The 24794-nt window shown below is 40.3% G+C and overlaps 3 protein-coding genes across 3 annotated transcripts; 1 reads left to right on the forward strand and 2 right to left on the reverse strand.

Annotated features, from left to right (window-relative positions):
* Positions 1-1599: 1599 nt before the first annotated feature.
* LOC103713722 (OVARIAN TUMOR DOMAIN-containing deubiquitinating enzyme 3) lies at positions 1600-6309 on the reverse strand. Its single transcript, XM_008800736.4, has 8 exons — positions 6237-6309; positions 6015-6126; positions 5804-5891; positions 5347-5410; positions 4023-4131; positions 3881-3935; positions 3430-3483; positions 1600-1983 (listed from the first exon to the last, which is right to left on the reverse strand). Exons 1-8 carry the CDS (start codon positions 6262-6264, stop codon positions 1840-1842), a joined length of 654 nt encoding a protein of 217 aa, XP_008798958.1. The 5' UTR covers positions 6265-6309; the 3' UTR covers positions 1600-1839.
* A 2533-nt stretch (positions 6310-8842) lies between these two features.
* Positions 8843-10835, reverse strand: LOC103713723 (protein GRAVITROPIC IN THE LIGHT 1-like). Its single transcript, XM_008800737.4, has 2 exons — positions 9956-10835; positions 8843-9814 (listed from the first exon to the last, which is right to left on the reverse strand). Exons 1-2 carry the CDS (start codon positions 10599-10601, stop codon positions 9015-9017), a joined length of 1446 nt encoding a protein of 481 aa, XP_008798959.2. The 5' UTR covers positions 10602-10835; the 3' UTR covers positions 8843-9014.
* Positions 10836-15966: 5131 nt separating this feature from the next.
* Positions 15967-24641, forward strand: LOC103713725 (acetyl-coenzyme A carboxylase carboxyl transferase subunit alpha, chloroplastic). Its single transcript, XM_008800741.4, has 11 exons — positions 15967-17154; positions 17836-17910; positions 18094-18201; positions 18324-18484; positions 18960-19074; positions 19189-19343; positions 19807-19858; positions 19946-20014; positions 20505-20582; positions 20661-21877; positions 24145-24641. The coding sequence occupies exons 1-10, from the start codon at positions 16828-16830 to the stop codon at positions 21864-21866; spliced, it is 2346 nt and encodes a 781-aa protein (XP_008798963.1). The 5' UTR covers positions 15967-16827; the 3' UTR covers positions 21867-21877; positions 24145-24641.
* Positions 24642-24794: the final 153 nt, after the last annotated feature.

The following is a 24794-nucleotide window of genomic DNA, read 5'->3' on the forward strand; positions in this document are numbered from 1 at the left end:
TCATGGATTTTAAGTAACGGCCGCTATGACGTTTTAGAATCGTGCCCTGTGGATGCCGGAGGTCTCTGATTTAACGACCTATCCCCCTTTTTTTAAACCACTGTGATGACCATCATATAATAAAAACTTTAAGAAAATATACTTTTTAATAAAGATTTTCCAGTCTATTCAAATAATAATAAATCAAATTGCCTTATTCACCCACGATCAATTTTTTTCTATTCATATTACAAACCATTTTTTTCAAAAAAAAAGAGAAAAAAGTCCACCCACATCGAGCCATCACAAGTGATATATTTTGAGGCTAAATAGGAGGATCGGCTAACTTTTAGTCGACTGAGGCGGTCGTCTAAAACTCCAGCATCCAAATGCATTGTTTGGGGGCCTCAAATGCAAAGCATCTTTATAATTATAAATGCACTGAAGCTTTCAAAATCCAAATGCATTTATGTTGGAATGTATCTCTTATCTAAAAAAATATTTTTTTTATTATTATTTATACATTGAGGTCCCCAAATACATTTATGTTGGGGCCTTGAGTTAGCCTTAGATCTCCAAATGCATTAAGCTGCTTCTGCCAAGTAGATGAGCCATTACTCTGCAAGATTAAGGCTTAATGTAGTTGATGATCGAAGCGCAGGCCGATGCCCTATAGAAACTCAAACCCATCTCCTCGGCAATTAACCAAAATTTGATAATATTCATATTGCAACTTCATAAATTTAACAAGTAAAAAAGTTACAGTAGTCACCATTTTATTTCACAAACATTTGACTCCATGATTGAATTGGGCAACTAGCAGCCAGTATTTTGCAAAGTTCGTTACTTCGAGATATCTGTGTTATTATAACCTCGCATAACAAAGGTCAGCATGACAAGAAAGCATTGCTTGGTGATCCAATCCATCAGCTGCTGCATCTCTTATCGAATAACATGGTTATTTGTTCGGGTGCTATTTTAATAGCATGGCTCAGTGAGAGATGTTAATTTCCATTACCAGTTTGTACCACGTTCAGCACACCCTGTTCATGGCTTGGTATGAGCTCATCTCAGCCTACCCCTGGTCTTTCATATTTGATACTGTACTTGGCTAGGCTTTTCAAGTCAAGCCAAATGCCCCATCTTTAGATCAAGGTCAACATAAGCATCAGTTTCCACAACTCTGGAAGGCAAACACTAAAAAATCGTAACAAATATCAGAGTGACAAACTAAAACAAACTCGATATATACTGACAAAAAAATGTCAATCAGGATATTGAAAAACAGCCATGACTTGTGGCCACATAAAACCAGCCCCCACAAGTTGTGCCCCAGAAACCATTAGTGGGTGAATTCAAACAAGGCATTCCCTGCTGTCTCCTTGCTACGCATCATCTCTTACATGGATTAGTTGCCAGAACAGGGAATGACTCTGAAAGCGATGTGGAAATCTATTATCTATCATAGGGAAGTAGATTAGAGCACAAAAAGGGTCCATCTTCATTTAACATCAATGTTGGGAAGTAAAGGTGTAAATAACATCATCCTAGATTATCTTATCTTTTCTACCAGACACTGTTCTGATGCATAAAACTAAAAACTGTTCCCTGAAAAACATATAACAAGACAAAAAATTGGTCTTTATAACCAAATTTCAGCATCGATTACAAGAAAACCAGCAGATGACAAAACTTCGCTGATGGCATTGTTTAGCACTCATAGATATAAAGCACTAGAGTGATTGCCTCCATCAAGAAGGATAAAAGATTTTAGACATAAACTGCAACTTTGGTGATGGATCTTTTATGTTACCGAGGTCACTTGAACAATACAACCAACAAGTTACAAAATTCCACATCTCAAACAAGTAAATCATAATGGTTTTTTCCACTATATAACAATCTCACTGGCATCCTCTGCTTCCCCTTTCTTGACTTCTTGCCAAACTCGGATCCATATTCAGCAATAGGTATAAAGCCATTTCCCCATCTTCCCATAGTATGCTGTTAGGAGTTAAAACAACGACAAAACTTTCACCAATAATATTTTACAGCGAGAAGCATCATTTCAATCACATAAACCAATATATACAATAGAGGGTCCTACCAAGCTGCCTGATGTAAAACACTTTTTTGGTGCAATGTGATATAAATGGAGAAGTAATTAAAGAAAAAAGGAGAAAAATCTACCCTTTGAAAATAAGAAACTATCATTTAAGTCTCTCTCTCTATACATACTGCATACATACGTACATATATACATATAGACTTAACTGAAGAAATTATGACAAACTGAAAGCGGAATGTTTATCTCCAGAAAGAATTCGTCTGACTTTCAGAAACCCTGGAGTTCATGACATATACTTCAAAACAGAAAGCTGATTTTGCATCAGCTTAAATTACTGCTATATTAACAAATGAAGCTAACCCAAATATGTGATCATGGCCTTCCTTTCTTGTTCATAAACAACTTTTTCAAATGCTTAAAGGACCGCCTATACTAAAACCTGAGTCGTATTATAAAAGAATTAATACATTCCTAAGGTAAAATCTATTCAACATTACTGCAATCACAAAAAAATCAAGAGAATTAGAAGAAATTTGTTAATATTTTCTATCATTTGCAGCGGATAACAGTCGACAAAAATGACATTTAGAAGCAAGCTAGGCAAAACTTAGTAACGAGAGAGACTCTGGCAATGAGTTATAGTGTCGAGGGTGAATTCAATACAAAACCAGTCTGTCATAGCCAACAAGGCTAATACAATCTACATAGGGCTGGCATCAATATTTGTCACCTTGCCATCTATTAGTATGAGGATGGAGATCTTTTGTCAGCATGAGATTTCTCATATCTCAAACCAATAAAAACATTTCAATCTATCTGTTCATTCAAACATGTCTGTTGTTTGACAGCCATTATGAATAAATCACCAAGTAGTTGATCTAGGCTTGGTAATGGCCACTGATATCAAAGGTGCCTAACATATACATACATATTCAGGATGCAACATTACCGTATTTGGTTCGTTTGCTAAAAGTTGTTAGATCAAAATGTGTCCATAAGGTGGTAAAAATGATTACTATTTGCATGATAGATACCAGTTCTTAGAGGCAGGACAGCAATTTATGCAGCTCAACTAAATAATAAAGTTATTAGCAATTAAAATGACATGATTGAATCAAAATTTCCATAGTAGTAGTAGGAGCTGTCACATGAAATCACATGAAAAGACAATTCATTTTGTAGAATGACCTCTTCTGGCAAATAGGAACAAAGAAAGGCTACAGTTTGCCACAATATTTTTTGTTCCAGAATGAAATATTACAGCTCAAACTGGAATCTGATCTGAGAGAGAGTTAATAATAGAAAGAATATCCATGAATCATGTAAATCAGAATTGAAGCTTAACTGCAATCTCCATGCAAGCACTGAAAATGGGAATGTACCTCATGCTCAGGTATATAGACAATGATTGGCTGGTGGCATAGCTTTGACAACACCTGAAGTGGAGATTTTTGTGAGAAGAGTTTGAATAAAAAAACTAGAAGGAAAATTCTAAAAGTATACCTCAGACATAGATTTACTATGATATGGAGAGTTTTGCACTATAACTGCAATCTAAGAAATGACACTAGCTCATCGATTAATAAATTTAAAAGTTCTGATAAGCTACAAGAAAATTCGAGATAAGGTACTGAAAAAAAAGGAGGCGGGATCACAAATGAGCATGTTACACCATCATGGTTGCATTACAACCTTAGGGAAAATATTAATTGCCGGCAGTTTACACTCTTTCACCTAATAATGAGACGCATCTGACAAAGATATATTTAGCTCCATTTCATGGAGAATATGATGATCATACAATTTAGAATACGTAAGAAAGTGTATACATACCAATAATTCTGATTCTCCTCCCCAAAAATCAGAGTGTTGGATGCGTTTGCAATATCTACAGTAAAAATGGAAAAACTAATTTTCTTCCAAGGGGCATATATCTTATAATCATCCAGTACTGGAATGGCATGCCAAAACTCACCTTTTCAAAGACTCTTCCACAGTAATTGCTATCAGTGCTTCTTCATACTGAAGTCGTTCTGCATCCTCACTGTCACATATAATTTCCTTCACAGCCATCCGCAGTTCATCTAGATAATATCAGAAGTTAGTACATCTAAGAAGACCAGGAACATAGAGATCATGTCCGACTGTGATAGTCTAATTCAAGCATCAATTACAGAAAATACCCAATATATGTTGAATGAATGCATCAGAAAAAATCATTGTCCGGTCCAAAAATCTTTAATATGAACACAGTTACAGCATAGTTCAGCGTCTATAAATATTAGCATTTTTCATACTGACAGACTCTCCTGAACAAACTGAATATCTTATTTCTGAAACCACTGAACTTGTGAGGCTAATTCACCAGAATAGAAATACAACTCATATTTATTCTTGGTGGACTTCTGTTGTCTAATAGCAAGCATGCATGGAAGCATGGTCTCTACACCAGAGTTCCTAAATTTAATCATATGATCAGCTTCTGTTGAGGCCAACTCGAAGTATGGAGATGCTAGTAGTTGACATTTTGCAAAGTCTTGCCTTGCATTCCAAGTTACAACAATTAAAAACCATGGCTTCTAAGCTAAAGTCTTCCATTTAAAGCATGGAAGTCCATGCACCACAAACCTTAAGATATTATGAAAACATAAAATTCGCTATATAGGTACTCGGACATATTTATGTACAGATAAAATTTGGACAGATTGGGGTGATCACCCACACATTTAAGGCAATTACAGAACCTCTACACATGGTTCTTATAACATGGAGATCCATTCCTTCTAATATGCGCCGGAAGGACATAACCATTTTGTTATGATTTGGGTCGTCTGCTCCGCCAGAGTATTTGCTTCTTTATTTATTGCATGAAGATAGAGCTGAGTTTCAATACTCAGCTTCCAATTGTCAGGGTCGTTTCAACCTACAAAGGCCTTTAATAATAAGATCACACCAAGACAATTCTGAAACCAAATGAAAATTCGTGTGAACATATAACCATGTCAAAAACCAGCACCATTTTAAATAGTCCAGGATTGACACTTTCTGAACTATGCTACTCCCATGGAACAACCATCAACCTGAAGTGTGAAATTACTATCTCAAGCTTTGAAATTTCAGAGTCATTCGCCTTTTACCCATAAGAAAAATGGCAAAAGTTCCCACGATGTAGAACCTTTTCCACATTTTACAGATAAATTTAATTCAAAGCTGTACACATGCCGTAATTGTGAAAAGTGAACAATAACGAATTTCTGCAATAATTAAGAGGGAAGAAGAAAAGGATTCTTCCAAGCTACCTGCATCATCTCTCTCCTGAGCCAGGCTAAGTGCAAGTCCCTTGTTGTTCGCCATTCCTTTTACCTACAAGTAATGCTCGAGTTTTGTGAATCATGCGGATCGAAGTTCATAAAAAAATGCAAGCCATTATATGCTCATGAAGGCAGTCAATTAATCGAGCCCTGAACCAGAATAAAGCATATAGTGGCACAGGAGGTAACCCTCAGGATAAAATTGATCCCATATATTTTAATTGGATCCTGCCATTAACAAAACTGCGATTTTTTGTTTTGAAATGCAGAAATGAATGATGTGGAGACAAGCAGCTATAATATGTAATATCATAAATGGACTAACTCATGAACCTAAAGAATGAATGTAGATAAATAAGTGAAATGATGATTTGGTATAAAGAAGGTTGTAAATAACTAAAAAAACAATTCAAGAAGATAAAAGACAGAGCTCCAAGAAATCTACCAGGGCTCGGAACATGCAACGGCCATCACCGGTCACCTTCCGAATTGAATGATGCTCCACTTTCTTCATCGCCGGTGATGATCCACCCCTTAGATTTTAGAGTAATTAGAAAAAGAATAATCATTTTTTGATGCATCGAAAACCTTATTAAAAGCTATGGATAGATAGAAGAAACATGGGCTCAAAGAGGGGAAAAGCGAATGGAACGTACAGAGAAGAGCTAATTCTGGCAAAGAATCGAAGGCTATTAGAAGCCGGAGAGGTGGGCGGGGCGAGGAGCTCGAATTCGGCGGTTCCATCTCTAAGTTGCTGCAGAAGAACCTCTGCAACCAAACAGAAAAGTTCATAGATTACGGAGGATAGGGCAACAAGGGCGGATACTCTCGGTAGCAGAGAGACGGAGGCATGGGCTTTGGATTCGAATGGTAGGTACCATTGGAAGGTCTCTGGCCGCACGCCATGTCGCTGCGATGAGATGGGGCACCGGGGATGCGGGTATCTTTAAGTTTCTAATATATATATATATATATATATATATATATATATATATATATATATATATATATATATATATATATATATATACACACACGTACGTACGTACGTACGTGCGAGCGAGTGTGGATATTAATTTTAAAAAAAATATTAACATAAATTTTAATATTTAAGAAGATATGTATTTTAAAAAATCCATTGGATTATATATATATATATATATATATATGCTATCTAACACCGTGCCATCTAACACTATTGAGAAGTTAGTATTTTAAAATTAAAATGACGAAAATATTCTTAGTAAGTAAATATGCATAAAAAAATAATTCTAACGATATACATATAAATAGTAATTTTGGAGGATATTCATACAATTTTATATATTTCAAAGGATATATACATAACAAAAAAATTGGATTTTTGTATAGATACCCTTCTAAATATGAGAATTTGCATCCTCCAAATTAATATGTATGTATATGCCCTCACAAAATATTATTTTTTTATGAATACCTTTGACGTAGCAATTTAGCTAATATAATTAGCCAAAATTATATATTATTTAAATTAAAAATTAATTAAAATTATAAAATATTTTTTTATTTCTGAAGTAGGTAACTCGTTAACAAGTCTCACTAGAAATTAATATCTCTAATCTCTCTCAACTTTTTTTTTTTATTTTTCCGTCTGGAATTAAAATCATTTTCTTGACTCCCTTCTACACTATAGACAACCATTCATTATATATTTTTTTACATAAAAATAGTTAGGTCCTATCTTTAGTTTTTAAATTATTTAAAGAAAACTGTCATGAGAGATTTGCAATATTTATCTTTTAGTATATGAGATTTGCAATGTTTATATTTTTAGAGTTAAAAAATTTCTCATATGTAGGCTAGTGGCTGATTTGAAATTACTGTGACAAGATGGGTTCCATATACTAAATCTTTAATTCTTCTATAAAATTGATGCTCTAAAGAAAAATAGCTTAAGGTATGCAACGCAAGGAGTGGCCTTCTACCACATAGTTGCAGAGATTGTTAATAAGTCTGAACAGTTTGAAGTCTTTCAATGATTTTGCTTGGAGATGATTGATGTTATTTTTCCAATCATGAGTGTAACAATAGCAAAGAAGCTTGATCATTGCAATCTATCTGTGCCTTTAAAAGATTCTAATCATTTTCTATATTCTAATGTATGCCCTCATATATGCATCTATAACAATAAATATTACAAATTATGTTTCGATGAAATAAGATATAGCGGTTGTTATAAATAATCTCATGATTAGTAAAAGAACTTCCATAATCTTTTTTATTATCTAATTGTTAAATCAATCTTTTTCTTAAGCAATATTTTTATATTTTAAAAAATATTAAGGAGGAGACACTAGACAAATCCGAGTGTTAAAACAAGTTGAAATAGAAAAAAATAAAATTAAATTTTTTTACATGTAAACCCTCCAAATATATAAAATTGTATGAATACCCTCGTAAAGTATCATTTACATATATACCTTTATAAATATTTTTTTACATATCTACCCATTAAAGATATTTCATTTTTTTTAATTTTAAACCGTTAATTTTTTGACGGCATTAGATGGCATGGGCATATATGCAAAAAAAATAAATAAAGGGTACACACACAAAACAAGTATTTTATAAGGGTATATATAGAAATATCAATTTTAGGAGAGTATTCATATAAATTTTAATATTTAGGAGGATATATATGCAAAGAAACCAAATAAAATTACCGAAGCAGACCCTACTTTAGGCCTATCTCACTTATACCTCTTAAGTTTGAAAATAACAAATTAGCCCTTCACATTATCAAAATATTTGAAGTTGGTTCCTCCTCTCACCGGCCAACACAAGTCCGCCATTTTAATTGATGAAAATACCCTATCACTCTTTTAGACTATTTAAACTAATTTCAGCTATCCTTCCTAATTCCGAGAGTTATTCACTACTTTCCTATCTTTCTCATTTAAAACTTTCAAGCAAATATAAGCTACTTCGTCATTTTTTCATTGACCACACTTTCTTCTCTTCTTCCCGCCAACCAAACAAGCGACAATATAGAAGACCATGACAAATGATTTGTCCAATTCCTTGTGTAGAGGGGAATGGAAAAGATAGTTTGAACAAGCTCCAAAGAGAAAAGAGTTTGGAATCAAGCTCCCGGCCCTTGCCTTAATTGGCAAAGGGGTCAAAGTAAAGTTCTATGGTAGATCAGAAACTTTCATGGTGACTAAAATAGTCGAAGAATTAAAAGTAAATATAACCCTGCACAAAGGTGCAGTGAAGATCCATGGATGATATAGCACATATGCACATTCATCATTATTAATGACCAATTGAAATGAGTCCATAATCATTATAGCACCTTCAAAAATGGTAGACCAAGTCTCAGAACAGTGCCCTGGAAGTCCCCTTATCCCTTGAATTATATTTCCTGAAGCAACTAAAGATTTTCTCTTCATTAATAAGTACTCCTTAGTAATTAAAGTAAGTATATATATATATATATATACACTAAAACATAAAATGCAATGTAGTTCCGAAACTATCATCACTACATGGGGTGATAACCATCCATTACGTGAAGCCGCACAGGACTCAGACCCTTTATTTTGGCAGGGATTCAACGCTTCGATACCAGGGAGCTCCGGCAGCCTCTAGACAGGAACAGTCCACTCAGGCGCACTTCACATCCCGTGGGCTCTCGGGACGAGGTACACCCTCGCCCGGACCACGGACCCGTTCCCGAGCTTGAACCCAGGGCTAACCGAGAACCCCACCACCCAGCCAGGCGGGAACCGGCCGCCTGCAAACCGGACGGCGCTCTCCATGTACTCCGGGTGGAACTCCGCCCCTTTGCTCGCCTCGAAGTGGTTGGGCGCCGGGTCCAGCGCGAAGGCCAGCAGGTGCAGCAGCCACACCGCCTTGGCCAGCCTCAGGAACTCCCCGTAGAACCCCGTCCTCGGGTGGGCCCCGGCCATCACCTTCCGCCGTTGCTCCACGCCGCCGAACAGCGACTCCTCCATCTTCGGGTGGACGATGGCCAGATACTTCTTGGCTGCAAACCGGCCGAACTGGCACGTGGGGAGCACGCCCAGCAGCTCCGCCGGGTCCATCCCCCTCATGTCTTTGAACTGGGCGAAACAGTCGATCCGGAACTCGGCCGGGCGGAGCAGCGACGTGAGGGACCCCTCGATGTAGAACGTCTCATTCTCGAACCCGTGGAAGACTTTCCGGTTCACGTACGACTCCAGCGCGTGCTTTGCGTGGTGAGGATCCATCTCGGCGATGGCAGGATTGTGGTCTGTTGCGCCATCGACGCCGCCGCCGCCGCCGCCGTCCTCGATGATGGACCGGACGGTCGCAGCAATGTTCCAGCGGGCGGAGCGCATCAGGGAGAGGAGGTGGGCGGTGAAGGACTTGGACGCCGACTTTACTTGCTTCATGTACGTCTCGAACAGCTCCGGAGTGGGCATCGCCGGGGCCCCTGTTACACTTAAAACAATGGAGATCCGGTCACCAGATGTTTACAATTTTGAAAGGACTAAATTACCCTTACATTATGTGTCGAACTACGATGGTTTCTAAAGGGCGTCGTAGTAAATATAGAGAGATATTCGGGGTTGACCTAAAACACTGATGCATCCGACCCTCCTGCTGGAATGGAGCCGGCGCTTTCTGCCGGAACCGCCGTTAGAGGTGCTCCGGAGCTTCTCCTTGAGGTTCTCTACCTCCGCCTCCTTCGCCTTGAGCTCCTTCTTCAGATCGTCGAGCGCCGCCTCGTACGGCGCCACCGCTTCCCTCAGCGGCGCGGCGGCGGCGGCGGCGGAGGCACCAAAACCGGTCCTTCGAAAACGATCCCGGAGCCTCCCGAGCCTCCTCAGTTCTGCCACCACTGCCGCGTCGGCGACCCTCATCTTATCCGGGTCCCACGGGCAGTGCGCCTCCTGGAGGCTGACGTAGCCCCTCTTCACCGCCGAAACCGCGTCGAACACCTCGCCCATCAGTGTCTCCATCTCCCTCACACTCGCCGACGCTCTACTAGGACCAGCGCCTTTCTCCTCTTCCCAGATTTTGGGTCCATTCTCCTCCTCCTCTTCTTCCTTGATCTCCTCCTCCTCTTCTTCCTCCTCCACAGCGTCCTCCTCCTCTTCTGTTTCCCCATCGACACCGTTGCATCTTTCGAGTCCGTGGGCTCCGGCGAGATGGTGGGTGAGACAAGAGGAGGCGACCCGGTGGATCAAATCGGAGATGTGGGTCACCTTGTTCGCCATTTCCTTCTTCCCCTCTCTGCTCTCTCCCTTCCTGTAGAGGTTTTTGAAGTCAATGGAGGTTCTCAACTCTCAAGAACCAAGACATTAGTGTCCAGGTCTGCGGTCTGCCCTGCTCTGAGATGGTCAAAGCTCATTCAGAACTAACATGCAGCAACATGTTCGAAAAAAAAAGATAAAAAAAAAATGAAAGCCTGTTGTCTGTCCTCCACTGTCGGTTGCGCAAAGTTTTTAATACTTTACTGCAATGGGATGGGGGCGGTGCGTCATCATGTGGAGTGGTTTTTGGCCACGAATGGCGGATGGTCCAGCGATCAGGACCGTGGAATAGTTGCGCTCCAGGGAGATCACCTGATCTCCAGTTTGGTCTGCTAAGCAATTGCCTACTTCGATCGTGATCTGCTCTCGCGGTTTGCGCCCACGGCAACGGCGAAATGAGGCGGCTCGGGTTGATTACACTACCATTGGGATCACAGGGCTAGCATGACATGCGGCTAAATAGAGTGGGAGGTGTTTGCAATTAATGGGACCGCGACCTGTCACTTCTCTCGGGCCGGAGAGGGAATCTTGTTATGTTCGAAGCTGGCTTCCAGGTGCGGGGAACAGTGTGACAGCGCAGATCCCAGCCGCTCCTGCATGCATCCTTCTTTCTTCTGAAGACCTAATTTTATCAGGGAAAAAAGATTAACTGAAGCCATTATCTTACAGAAATAGTAAAAAAATAAATATATAGGAGGAGGAAATATTAAACCATACTTACAAGACACATCACGTGAACCAAATAGTCTAGGAAATGATTAACTACTTTTCTTCCTTTTCTTCCCTGCTCAAAGATTTTTTTTTTTCCGCAGCGAAATATAACTTAGTATAAATATATCTAAAAAAATAAAAAAATAGTAAATTTTGGAGCGCCAGAAGCAACCGTATCTCATCAATCCAAAGAACCTCACCCAAATAATTCGCCACAAAAAAAGCCACCCGATTCGCAGCTCCATTAGTCTTTTTGTAGAGATACCTCGCCCCGAAGATGATACCTCCACCACTCGTACCCCAGATATCCCGAAGCAGGGGGTGGTGGCACCACCCTACCTCCCTAGGGTGCCCTTGGATCCATCCGACCACAATGGCTGAGTCACCCTCTAGTAGGACAACATTAGCCCTCAACATATGTTGGCATGGCTGAAACTAACCCAAGCTGCCCTGAGCTCTGCCCCATGGACCGAAATGTCAAAAATTGACATTTTTTGAGCCGCAATCGCTCTAAAATCCGGGCCTCTGATCACAAAGCATGCTTCATCCTTACTGCTGTCATCTAAAACACATTCATCAAAGTTAACTTGAGGAAGGGGGCTCCTAGGTGATAAACACCGTTCGAGACACTACTAGAGCAGAGGTAGAGTCCCAAGCGCCCCGAGCTGTCATAGGTTCTCCAGACGGACCTGCATGAATGATCTCTGCAGCCTACATATGCGTCCTCTCCAAGATAAGCCTTGGCAACAGAATGCTCTCTCCGAAGATCTAAGAATTTCTATCCATCCAAATATGATAGGCAACATAAGTAGCCCTAATCGTCCCAGGACGAGAATGAGGCATACCTGACCACCTCCTTAATAACTGGAGGAAGGAATTAGTTCGGTCACACTACTGACCTTCTTTCGTTGAGGAGCACAATCAACAGCACTTCCAATGCTTTCATCGAAGCAAAAGCGGGCAAGGGAAGTCGCCGGTTAGTACTCTAGGGTAATTTACTTCCCCCTTACCAAGCCGGTGGGATGCTCATCCCGTGCCTGCTCAAGACAACCCTAGTTGAAAGCCTTCTCCAAGTCACCTTCCAAAGGAACAGAGCAACTCTTGGGTTAAGACCAAACCCCCAAATCCAGGCACAATCCCACCTTTAAACTTGTTCACTCTTGAAAAGGTCGTAGTGATCCCTCACTCTGACCCTCGGGCTGCAAGATGAGCTCCAGACCCTTACATCCGGAGCATCATACCCTGAAACTGCCCACTCTCTTCTCCAGATGCTCACCAAAAAGATGGCTAATCCGGCTGGAGTCCCACCCTCTCCCATCGGGGTGCAGAAGATCGCAAACATGCAGTCCTTCCATAACCTCAATATTGACCGTAGTCGACCAAAACCTCAATGGGAGGGCGTCCATCCGGGGGTCACCCATAACATCTATATACCACCCATCCCCAATGAGTCATCTGGTATTAGCCAAAACTCCTAAAGCATATGCATAAATCTCCCTCCATATGAAGGAGCTCCTTTGTCCACTCTGGATCTCCCCATCACTAGTCCATGGGCCATACTTGGCCCTCATCACCAAGCTCCAAAGACACTAGGGCTCAAGAATTAACGTCGTGGCATGCCTGGCAATCAATGCCTCTCTCCTCCCTAGTAAGGACTAAACACCTAACCCACCATCCTGTACTGGTTGGTAAACTACTCGCCAGCGATCAAATGCATGCCATGCCCACCGCCATACGAGCCCCACAAGAACTTATGGAATATTTGTTCGATCCTCAGCAACGTAGACCTTGAAATGATGGTGTTAGATATGAGGTAGACCGGCATAGAGATCAACACCAATCTCACCAGAGTGAGCCTACCCATTATGGATGGAGAAGAGGATCTCCAACTTTCCAGCCGCTCCTGGTCACACTGCATTAATCTGAGACACTCCATCGTTCGTAGTCTCCTTCTAGTGATATGAACACTCAAGTAGCTCCACAGTCCCTTTTGCTCCCGCATTCCTAAGAACTTCTTAATAGCTTGCTTCACTCTCGGCTTAGTCCTTGGGCTAAAATAAATAGCTGATTTAGATAGATCCACCTTTTGATCTGAGGCCACACAGTAGTCTTCCAGAATCCGTTTGAGAGCCACTGCATTCCTCGTGATAGCTCGGGCCAACAAGAAGCAATCATCTGCAAAAGGCAAGTGAGAGATCCGCTGCCCGCTGGGTCAAGTGTAAAGGCATCCTGGTCCTTAGCGTCCCCTTCACTGCCCTCGATAGCCGAATCCTTGCCAATCGCCAACTAGGGGCCGAACACAGGCTTCTGGCCCTGCTCGTCCAACTTGGTATCATGCTTGCAACCATTTTCCTAACCTCTGCCCGCCTCCACCACCATTGGAATCGGAGCCTCATACGATCCTTCGCATCCCCCATCCATCACTGGCTCTGGCACCAGAAATTTCCAGTCATCAACTGCGTACCCTATTCGTTCGCATTGGTAGTAGAAGACCTGCATGTTTTCGTACACAAAGGGCTGCCATAGAACCCTACTTCTCCCCTTGATCTGAATCCCCAAAAATAATGGCTCGGTGGCGTCGATGGCTATCTTGACCCTAGTGAAACCCAACTTCTTTAGCTGTTCGGGGAAGCTATCCATGGCCAGCGGCCAGCCAGCCAAAGCAATCTACAAAATTGTGGCCTTGTCTAGTACTCTAGCAGGAGCTTCGGCAATTGTAGCCACACCATCATCGATCTAACCATGTTCGATCTCGAGACAAAATCGGAAGCCTATGGCTCCATTGCCAACAACTGGCCTACCACCATCCAAAGGCCACCAGAAAGGGCATTATTCTGGTCCTCCTCCGATTTGTATCTGATCACTAGGTGGTCATCGGAGATGGGAAACACCTCCACCTCATCCTGCAGCTTCTCATGCACCGCCACTTCCGGAGCCACTCACTTCAGCGGAACTCGTCAACCGAGGCTCTGGACAATGACGACCACCTTCTCCCAAGCTTGCCCGGCGGCCTCGATATGCTCCTCCGGCAACTCAAGGACTGCCGTGAAACATCTGTGGAGGTTCTCCACCTCCTTCTCTGAGATTCGGTGGGAGATCTACCCTCTCGACTTTGCATGGTTAGATTTCTTGTCCTCACCTAGTGGTGGCAGACTCCGGCTTTCTCCGACGGGGGAGCCACCTTCTAAGTGTTCGATGGAAGTTCAAAAAAAAGACATGCGAAGATTAATGCAATCGCTCAGAGCGCTCCCAACATAGGCTCGCGAGAGCCTTGGAATCATAAACAAGCGACGTCGTTGGAAACTATGAGAGACTCTCCGCAAACGCGGAACAAAAGGAGGGCCTATTAGAAAAGCAGAATACCACAACATAAAAGTTACAACTAATCTATCACAGCTTCACAGATTGCTGCAGTTACGCTTGTAACTGTTCTTGCAGATTTGGCCAGGGTTGGTGACAGTCTAAAAGTTTTCCCCGCTTCACATTTTTGATTAGTTCACCAACTCACAAGACACCAAGCGCATCGCATAGGAAGGCCCTTTGTAAGCAAGAAACGTGTCCAACTCATAGACAGAGACAGAGATTAATATTATAAACAAACATGAATTGCCGTCATTGCAGGCAATATGTCAATGGATTTAACACATGAGACGTTTCTAATTAATTATTGAGCTCCATCCATGGGTTGGACACGTATATGGTCTTGGGCCAATCATATTTTACTGGAAAAATCATTCATCTCACCTAATTGTAACCTTAATACAAGAAACCATATGCTCAATCGACAATCTTAGGCTCGACAAAACTCACCTCAGCAGAAGATTATTGAAGTTGGAGCACATCTGAGACAACACATTCGGCGTTGGAAAACCACAAATATCTTCGGCGATCGACGGCGATATAGAGTTCTTTAGTGATTTGATCTAGCAGAATGATTTAGTCTATATAGAGTTCTAGGCTTTGGAATGGAAACCAGACCACTCAAACCTTGCTGCTCGTTTTGTTTGCATGTTTTATTTATTTATTTATTTATTTATTCAGGAGATAGCCATAAGTTGGTCGTGCAAGTTTCCTTCCACCCATTTGACTTTGAAATTTGCCTGGTGGTTTGGTGGAGCCGACTTCCATCTCACATCCTTGGACAAATGATTGCCGCGCGTCCATTTGGAAGGGTACAGTTCAGGTTCCAAGCAAGTTCGATCCCTTTGGTTCACGTGAAATCCTATGGATTGAGATATGCTACCTCTCGCTTGACTAGGAAGGGTTCACCGTATATCATGTAACCGAGATTTTTGTATGAACAAGGAAGACTGCATAGGAATCTCTCTTAGGCGGTGCACAAGAATCACGAGCTTCATGATTCATAAACCTGCCTCCTGAAGACCTGAAATAGCACGGGGTTGATGCCATCGGTAGAATTTCACTCAGGCCCGAGCCCAACCCGAGCCCATGTTTTAGTGGATGTAACTTTTTTTTTTTGGCTATTTACACAACTTTGACATAAGCATAGCTAGCCACATTAGCAAGTGGATGTAACTATTATCGACCAAATCAGCCGACTTGCAGGAGCATGCCACATGGCCTCCACTAAATATATAATAAAAGCAGTTAAAGTCCACTAGCGAAAGACTGTTATAGCTAGACCTCATAAAAGCACATCATGGCTGGTGGTTAGCGCATGCGGTATGGTTAAAACGTATGTCTGCTCTTTTAGGAAACCAGCTCCAACCCAGATTGGGAGTTTCTTGTATGCTTATTCTCAAACTCTCTTCCATTTCATATTACTTGGGTCAATATTCCCTAGAGCTCCGCTTGACTTTGGGAGTTTTCCGTCGGATGAAGTAACTTTTTTTTTGAGGTCTGATTTCGTATTCCGAGCACCATCCTACTCAGAAACCGAGCTCGCCAAGTACTATCTCACGGCATTTGATCTGAGTCAAACCTGATTTTGGCGGCAAAACCTGGTTTCTCGATCTCGATCTTGGCAGGCCACGTGCTGACATTTGCTGGCGGACACACGTGTGACCGCGGAGATGCGAGCTGGCAGGAAGTTGCGAACTCCTCCGACGGCCAGATCGGGGGACGGCACCCTGCGCTCCCGGTAAACAATACAGGCACCAACGCCACCTGCCCCTCGCCTAAGAAGCGTCGAAACTCGAAAGTCCCATTTGGATTTCCTGTACTTGACGATCTCACCAATGCTGCCTTCCTTTGTCCCTCGCACCCTTCGATTCCATACTTACTCCTCCCTCTTGCTTTCTCCGTCTTTAGATCCTCAGACATCCCGCTCTCATTTCTAGGTTTCTTGCCCCCTTCCTTCTCTTCTCACGTGGCATCTCTTTTTCCTATCAGGATTGTGCCCTTTCTTGATTCCAATCGACCAGTTAATCTGAAGTCTGGAGTAACGGAGTTCCATTTCGACTCTTAGCTCGCTCGCTCTCTCTCTCTCTCTCTCTCTCGGTAATTTGTGTTCTTGAAAATGGCTTCTGTTTCTTTATTCGGCGCTTCTGTTTCGGATCCCTTGTGGAGCTCGTGTAATGGCGTCAGTGGGGTGCCCCTCAAGTCTTTGGGGAGATCGAGGATGGGGACGAGGACGAGAACGAGGAAGAGTCTCTCGGCCGCTGTGGTGGCGAAGCTCAAGAAGGTGAAGAAACACGACTACCCGTGGCCCGACGAGATCGATCCCAACGTGAAGGGCGGGTACCTCAGCTATCTCTCTCATTTCAAGCCCCTCAAGGCGAAGCCCAAACTCGTCACCCTGCCCTTCGAGAAGCCTCTTATGGATCTCGAGAAGAAACTCATCGACGTAAGAACTAGCTTTGTTGGCGTATGTTGCTAATATTTTTTGGTAAAAAAAAATGGCTGATATAAATAATATCGAGACTTCTATGATTCTGCTTTCCAAAAATAATTTATCTTGCACTTAAATTTTGAAATGCGAGTTAGAGTGTATGGATAATGCTAATTACTTGATAGTTGTGTATGCTCTGTAGTCTAAAACATTAATTTCATTCTCTGGCCTTATTCTGGAAGAAATTGATTAACAAACTAAGAAAGAAGTGTTTGTCACAAGGGCATTGCTTGCCAACTAAGAAAAGGAGTCTAAAGTGGAGGAAGCATCATCTACGTATTTACTATATAGTAACTTAACGGAGAATAATTAAAAAGAATAGGAACATCTGATTCATATATGAGGAAAAGAACTGAAAGATATGCATTATTAAAATGCATTTATAACAACTTGACGGAGACTAATTGGAAAGAATAGAAATATCTGATTCATAGATAAGGAAAGATACCATGGTTTTAGTTGGGAGAACTGAACTGTTTGTGGATGTGATACACGAAAGAGATTTCTGAGTAATAAAGAATCTGAGATTTTGATGATGCATGGCAAACATAACTATGGTTTCTCAATTATAGTCCATGAGTTTTTGTTTTTATTGAATTCAAATAAGCGGCTGAAATATCCATCGCCTTGTTGCAGGTACGAAAGATGGCGGATGAAACGGGTTTGGATTTCAGAGATCAGATCATATCTTTGGAATCTAAGTATCAAGAAGTAATTCTTCTTTTTTTTAGTAATTGATTTTGGCTATTTTTATAGAAGAATATTAGGTTACCAACTGCCACATGATTACTGGTGCACTGCCTTTAGTGTTCATGGCATTGATATCCTCCTGTCTTTAAGGTTCACAGTGGATCCAGTCTGCTTTCATTGTTTTCACAAATGTCAATTTTACAGGCTCTAAAAGATCTATACATACATCTCACGCCTATACAGCGCCTCAGCATTGCCCGGCATCCTAACAGGCCAACTTTTCTTGACCATGTGATGAACATCACTGACAAGGTATGCTTATTCACAATCACGTTACTCAGACAGTTCCCTTTCCCTGTATATTTTCAAGCTTGTTTCTCAATCTTTTGTTCTGCTTGGGATGCAAAAATCACTCTTCCCCTTACTTCATCCAGTGGGTAGAACTTCATGGAGATCGTGTTGGTTACGATGATCCAGCAATTGTGACTGGTATTGGAAGCATAGATGGTAGAAGCTACATGTGTATTGGTCATCAGAAAGGTAGAAACACAAAGGAGAACATTGAGCGTAACTTTGGGATGCCAACTCCACATGGGTATGTATGATGAGCATACGTTGCAATATGCATCAATTAAAGTCTATGAAATTTGTGACAATTAGCAGATTTATATGTTAAACCTTCAGGCATTTTGTTCATATTATGGCACGTAGGAATGGAACATCATCTTGTAATCATCTTGAAACTAGAGTATGGCACGAACGGTGCACGTCTTTTATAAAAAATAAATGTTAGGAGAAGGGTTTCCCCTGACCTTAAGTTAACAGTCATATCTCTACCTGAGGAGACACTGAGGTGCAGGAGTGGGATGTCGTGACAGGCCTCATGCATAGACACATTAGCCGAGTTGGCATTGTATATTAGAATAGATGATGCATTTTGTTAAAAGTCAGCGCTTTACTGCTTTTTTCCATTTGGCAAAATGGCCAGTTATTATTCAACTAACTCACTGTCTGTTGCCCATGATAAATGATTCTGATCTACCTGTTTATTTTCGTACAAATTTAAACAGTTACCGAAAAGCCCTGCGGATGATGTATTATGCTGATCATCATGGTTTGCCTATCATCACATTCGTTGATACTCCAGGGGCTTTTGCAGATCTCAAGTCTGAGGAGTTAGGCCAAGTATGTGCCTTATTTGAAATTAAGCGCCAGCTGTTTCATTTTCAGAGAGGTCAAGGTGCAGTGCTTGCTGCCTCATAATTCAGCTATGCTCATGGTTTATTTATGTACATGCAGGGTGAGGCCATAGCTCACAACTTGAGGACCATGTTTGGTTTGAAAGTTCCAATTGTTACAGTTGTTATTGGAGAAGGTGGCTCTGGTGGCGCACTTGCTATTGGATGTGCCAATAAATTGTTGATGTTAGAAAATGCAGTTTTTTATGTTGCCAGGTGATTTAACACTGCAACTTTTTTTTTTTTCTCTCTTCTTAATAGCATCTCTTATTGCTGTTGATATGTTACTGTCTAAACTTGCTAGAGGAATTGTTAGCAGTTGGGACATAATTTTGTTATTTGTCTACATAAATATATATCAATTTTAAATGCATATCTGTGTGTGCATGCTATGCTCTGTATGCATGCACGTGTTTGACTGTGTGGTGTGCATGTTTGCATGAGTAAACATATTTTCTTGTCTAAATAAGCTTACGATATTACCATTTTTACAAGCACATTTCATGATACAATATCGATATGCTTGCAGTTCTTGCAAGCATCTTGTTGTTCACGAAGTCCATAGCATATATCCATATGTGTTATGATCATTTAATAGCATGCATTGTTGCCCGAGTTATCTGCTAACCAATCTATATATTCCTCTGATCTGTTTCCTCATCTCAATTTATAAGAACAGTCCAGAAGCATGTGCTGCAATCTTGTGGAAAAGTTCAAAAGCTTCTCCAAAGGTGATGATCCTGTGATATGGAGACTTGCCTGAGTATGCTGATCCAAGCTTTACTTACTCTAGATGTTGAGTCTGTTATCATTTGCAGGCTGCTGAGCAGTTGAAGATTACTGCTACAGAATTATGCAAGCTGAAAGTTGCAGATGGAGTCATTCCTGTAATGTTCTTCTCGACCTATAATTCAGTTTGAAAATACAAGTTTCAACAATAGGCTAGTTAGTTGTTAATCGTCAAACCTGGGCTGGTCAGATTTACAGTTAATGATTTTATGGCTATCAGCTGAAAAGAAGAAAAGGTTTTATGATTATTTTTTCTGTTCCAGGTCTTCAAGTTGTACCTGATGTGTTATTCTCTGGTTTATATGAAAAATTCATAGAAGTACATCATTTTGCCTTTTTAACTGGAAACCACTCTATAACATATAACTTGAATATTTTCTTAGAACTTTGTTTTTATCAGGCATTGGTTTGTGGAACCTGAATTGTAAATGAAGATATAGTTGTTAGTTAGGATGTCCAGTTAGAAATAATAGTACTGAAATATATGATGTGTATTGTGCAATTGTGTCAGGTATATTTGTATCATCTTCGCCAACAAAATCATAGTCCTGGCCATATGATATTATCTAAAAGTATTCCTTTGGACAGGAACCACTTGGTGGTGCACACGTCGATCCATCTTGGACCTCACAACAGATTAAACTCGCAGTTGTTGGATCAATGAGTGTAGGTATCACCTGCAGTACTTCTAGGAATCAAAGCAAAATTTGTCACTTGCACATAATACCTCTTTTTCTCGTGCAGGAGCTTCTGGAGATGGATACACCTAAGCTTCTGCATCATCGTATGCTCAAGTTCCGTCATCTTGGAGGATTTATAGAAGGTGAACCTATAGACCTGTCAAAGAAAGTTAACATGAAGACTAAAGAAGAACCTCTTATTCAGCAGGAAAAGCCAGGTACAGCTTCAGATGTTGACTTAGAGTATGAAGTTGAGAAACTGAAACAGCAAGTACTAAAATCCAAGGATGACCCACCATCTCAGCCTTCAGATCTGGGTTTGAATGAAACAATTGAGAAACTGAAGGATGAGGTTAACCAGGAATTTGCTGAGGCTGTTGAATGCATGGGCTTGAAGGACAGGCTTGAAATGCTGAGAAAGGAGGTCACAGAGGCAAGGAGTTTGCCTGATCAAATCCTAGATCGTAGTCTGACAGAGAAGATTGAGAAGTTGAAACAAGAGTTCAAGCAGGGTCTATCAGAATATCCTAATTATGAAAGTCTAAATGATAAGCTTGACATGCTTAAGGAGTTATCCAAAGCTCAGAAAATCTCTGAAAGAAATGAGAAAATCATGTCTTTGAAGCATGAAATCAATGAAGGATTCAAAGTGGTCATGAATCGCCCTGATTTGAAGGAAAAGATTGACAAGCTGAAGGCAGAAATCTCAGATGCAGGAGCGTCAAGAACTTCTGATCTGGACGACGATCTGAGGGAAAAAATTTTCAAGGTGAAGAAAGCGGTAGAATCTGAACTGGCTAAGAAATTTAGCTCTTTGCATTTGAATGTTGAACTTGTGGCTTCAAAGAGGGAGGCTTCTATAGCAAGTGATGTGATTGAACATCCTTTGTATTCTGAACTAAAAGAGAAGATAGACGAAATTAATGATGAAATTGAAGAGGGAATTGAGAATGCTGTCAACTCAACTGATCTAAAGAACAAGATAGTGATGTTGAAATTAGAAGTGGAAAATGCAGGGAAGTCAGCTGATCCTGAGGTGAAGCACAAAATCGAGTCAATGATTCAGCAGATCAGGCAGAGCCTTTCAGAGGCCATGAGCTCACCATTCTTGATGGAAAAGTACGAGAAACTGAAACAAGAGATTGCAAGGGCCAAGGAATCTTCCTCAGGTGAGCTGGAGGAAGGCTCAGGAAAATATAATGGAGCTTTAAACCAAGATGCACTTAAAGAAGGGGATCCAAAACTTGACATTAGCAAGGGTAGAGATTGATGCTGATTAGTGTGAGTTTAGAACATTCCTTTATCTTTTTATTATATGCGAACTTTGTACAAATTTGATGCATCTATATTTATAATCCTTTCTATCTTTTTTTGAAAATTGAGTGCATCCTTATATACTCAATCCTTTCTTTTATAAAATAATAAACTCCATTCCTTGGAGTTTGAAGTTTCATTTTACACAGCAATATCTGAAACTGCACATCTGTGTTTATTATATCAACACTACTATGATTAAGTTGAAGAAAGAAAGTCATTCTTGATCACTATTTTGTAATAAGCTAAAGAAAGCCTCTTTTTTGCATGCCCCCCCCCCCCCACCCCCCAACACTATATGTGTGCTTTTCTTTGCATCTTTTAATTTTTTGAGTCCTGCTTTATTGTATGTGTCAACTCGAAATCATAAAGAGGTCCTTTCACCCTTGAAGTCTAACTATCAAAAGACATTTCTGGAAAATATTTATTCACAATGTAAAAGCCGGAACCATTTTTTTCAATCCACATCATGTAAAACTACTTTTCTTTTTGGGGATGTCCCTTGTAGAAATTGGTGCTTGTAATCTAGCTTGCTGATCCAGCATGGGTCAATTGTTGTCACCTTCATGTAGAAGTTCTCAGAAGTTGTTTCACCACTGTTGTTATTGCATTCATGCTTCAACTTTTGGAGTAAAACAGTGGTATTCTGGAGTAGATAGATTAGAATGTTAAGAATCTTTCAAATGGGCGACTATCTGTGAACATGTTCATGTTTTCTGTTTGTAATATAAATTTTTTTGTAGTATTGATCTGAGTTGGCATTTTGGAATGGATAGATTAGAAAGTTAACAGTCTTTCAAATGGGCGACTATCTGAAAATGTGTTCATGTTTTCTGTGTGTAATATAAAAATTTCGAGCTCCTCATATCATGACTTTCTAAATATGATAGCAGATGCTGGAGATTTGCTAATGGATTGGGTTATTTGCAAATTAATTAGTATACTCTGAATCCCAAAAGACTACTTTTTATGTTACTAAAATCAAGCTTAAAGCTACTTTCTTGCTTAAATCATAAATGGAAATAATAGGAATAAAAATGTATAATCTACCCATGTCTAAACCCTACTTTTGACGTAGAGAAAGCACATATGGAAGTATCGTGAGGCCGGCTTTGGGAATCAAACAGGCACAAAAGTTGTATTATGATGTAATGTGATGATCATGACATGTATGAAGAAATAGAGTCCAGTGAGAAGCTGTGGCGATATCATTAATAAGTTTAAGCTCCCATGTGTCTGCAACAAGTATTTGCATGAAACATTTGCTGTTTATGAATAACTAGTAAATTGATGAGGTGATAGAAAGGGTGGATATTAATTTGAAGTGCAAGGAATTCTCTTGAGGTTAAGCTCTAAAATTTGATAAAACTTAAAACAAATTGTAGGTGATGTAATATTAGTTGGAGAAGTTAACAGCAACAGCCAAAGGTGGCTGCATAATGGCTATTTTCATTCAGGAGCATCCATGTCACAGGAAAATAAATTGGTTATGATGTCCAACAATGTGAAAACTGAGCATGTATGTGAAGTCTTTTATGTCCTTTGAAATGTCTTTTGCTAGAGATTTTGAGAAGGGGTAGCTACAATGCCACCATAACCCCACCATTATATTTATTAGTTTGGAAGAATTTTGGGCAACAAAGAGGGTTTTCTACCATGTAATCCACACATCTTAAAGATGATAGTGGAAAAATTAGAATGGCTATGACTAATAGCAAGTCTAAAGGAAGCGTAAACTAGTACAGGTAAAGAATAAAGTAATTAAAGAGTAAAATGTGATAGCGGTGAAACAATAACTATGGAGAAGTAATGGTCAACAAACATAGAAGATGTTGTTGACTAGGGACATGGAAAATTTATTCAGTGGCCGTTGTTTTTCAAATGATAAAGATAGTGCCACTTCAGTTATACAGTGGTACAAACAATTCTCTAGGCCTTGCCCTGGGACCACTAATGACATGATTTAGGGTTCATTAGGATCATTCTCTGAACCCTAAGAGTTCTGTATAAAATGGCACATATATGGGACTGTAGAGTGCCTTTGTAACCGTCCAAATGTGATTATTCCCATATTTTTGGTTATTTCCTTCATGGAGAATGGTTGTGAAGCACTTTAAGCTTGTCTTGTAATTGGGTAGTTATACTGCTTATATGTGGTAATTTGGAGATACGTGATGCTCATTTTGACCCTATATACTTCTAGTCTTAACCTTTCTCTGATGCATTCGATGCAGGTGGTGGGATATCAATGCAAAACACCGATCAAGGAAATTGGTCAAGATGCATCCTAAGTCTCTGGAATCCTGGCTAATTTGTTCCCTTGAGCAGGATGAGGATCCATGATTGCAGGAACAAGGATCATAGACAATTATATTGCTGAGTTTTCTCACCGAAAATTCATTTTTGTAAGTTTATTACTCCTACTTTGGCGGTCAAGATATCTTGAGTTGTCACTGAAGGTGCAGTAGATTTTATGCAATTACTAGCGGATCTGTGTAGGTTTTGGGTTTCAGGATACTGTCAACACATTTTGTAATCAAAATTTAAGTCATATACATGATAAAGGTGAGAATCCGCCAGTGCTTATTATGAGATTTCATTTCTGGATCTCTGGATACAATAGCAAAACAATTAATCCTCATTATGGGCTTATTTTTATTCTCTACTAAAGGTTGGCAATTTTGTGCTAGCAAAAATTCTGATAATGATTATGAAATCAGTTATGCATTCAGGAAGCATGTCATTTATCAGACTATTGTTATGGAATGGAGAAGGTCAGTAAATTTGAGCATGAGATGTTCTACTAAAAATAATTGAATGCATCTTCCACAATGTGCCTTCCTCTTCCTATTCCTTATCCTCTCTGTATCTATGTCAAAATGCA

This window comes from Phoenix dactylifera, chromosome 12 (genome assembly GCF_009389715.1).
Source record: "Phoenix dactylifera cultivar Barhee BC4 chromosome 12, palm_55x_up_171113_PBpolish2nd_filt_p, whole genome shotgun sequence".
Taxonomy (NCBI): domain Eukaryota; kingdom Viridiplantae; phylum Streptophyta; class Magnoliopsida; order Arecales; family Arecaceae; genus Phoenix; species Phoenix dactylifera.

What these genes read in the sequence shown, in the direction of transcription:
- LOC103713722 (XM_008800736.4), bottom strand. Translation starts at nt 6,264, where the DNA reads ATGGCGTGCGGCCAGAGACCTTCCAATG. An exon ending in CGGCCAGAGACCTTCCAATG is followed by an intron (nt 6,127 to 6,236) that starts GTACCTACCATT and finishes GTTTGGTTGCAG; the next exon opens with AGGTTCTTCTGCAGCAACTT. An exon ending in GAGGAGAATCAGAATTATTG is followed by an intron (nt 3,484 to 3,880) that starts GTATGTATACAC and finishes TCTCCACTTCAG; the next exon opens with GTGTTGTCAAAGCTATGCCA.
- LOC103713723 (XM_008800737.4), bottom strand. Translation starts at nt 10,601, where the DNA reads ATGGCGAACAAGGTGACCCACATCTCCGATTTGATCCACCGGGTCGCC. An exon ending in CGGATGCATCAGTGTTTTAG is followed by an intron (nt 9,815 to 9,955) that starts GTCAACCCCGAA and finishes TAAGTGTAACAG; the next exon opens with GGGCCCCGGCGATGCCCACT.
- LOC103713725 (XM_008800741.4), top strand. Translation starts at nt 16,828, where the DNA reads ATGGCTTCTGTTTCTTTATTCGGCGCTTCTGTTTCGGATCCCTTGTGG. An exon ending in GGGATGCCAACTCCACATGG is followed by an intron (nt 18,485 to 18,959) that starts GTATGTATGATG and finishes AAATTTAAACAG; the next exon opens with TTACCGAAAAGCCCTGCGGA. An exon ending in CAGTTGTTGGATCAATGAGT is followed by an intron (nt 20,583 to 20,660) that starts GTAGGTATCACC and finishes TTTCTCGTGCAG; the next exon opens with GAGCTTCTGGAGATGGATAC.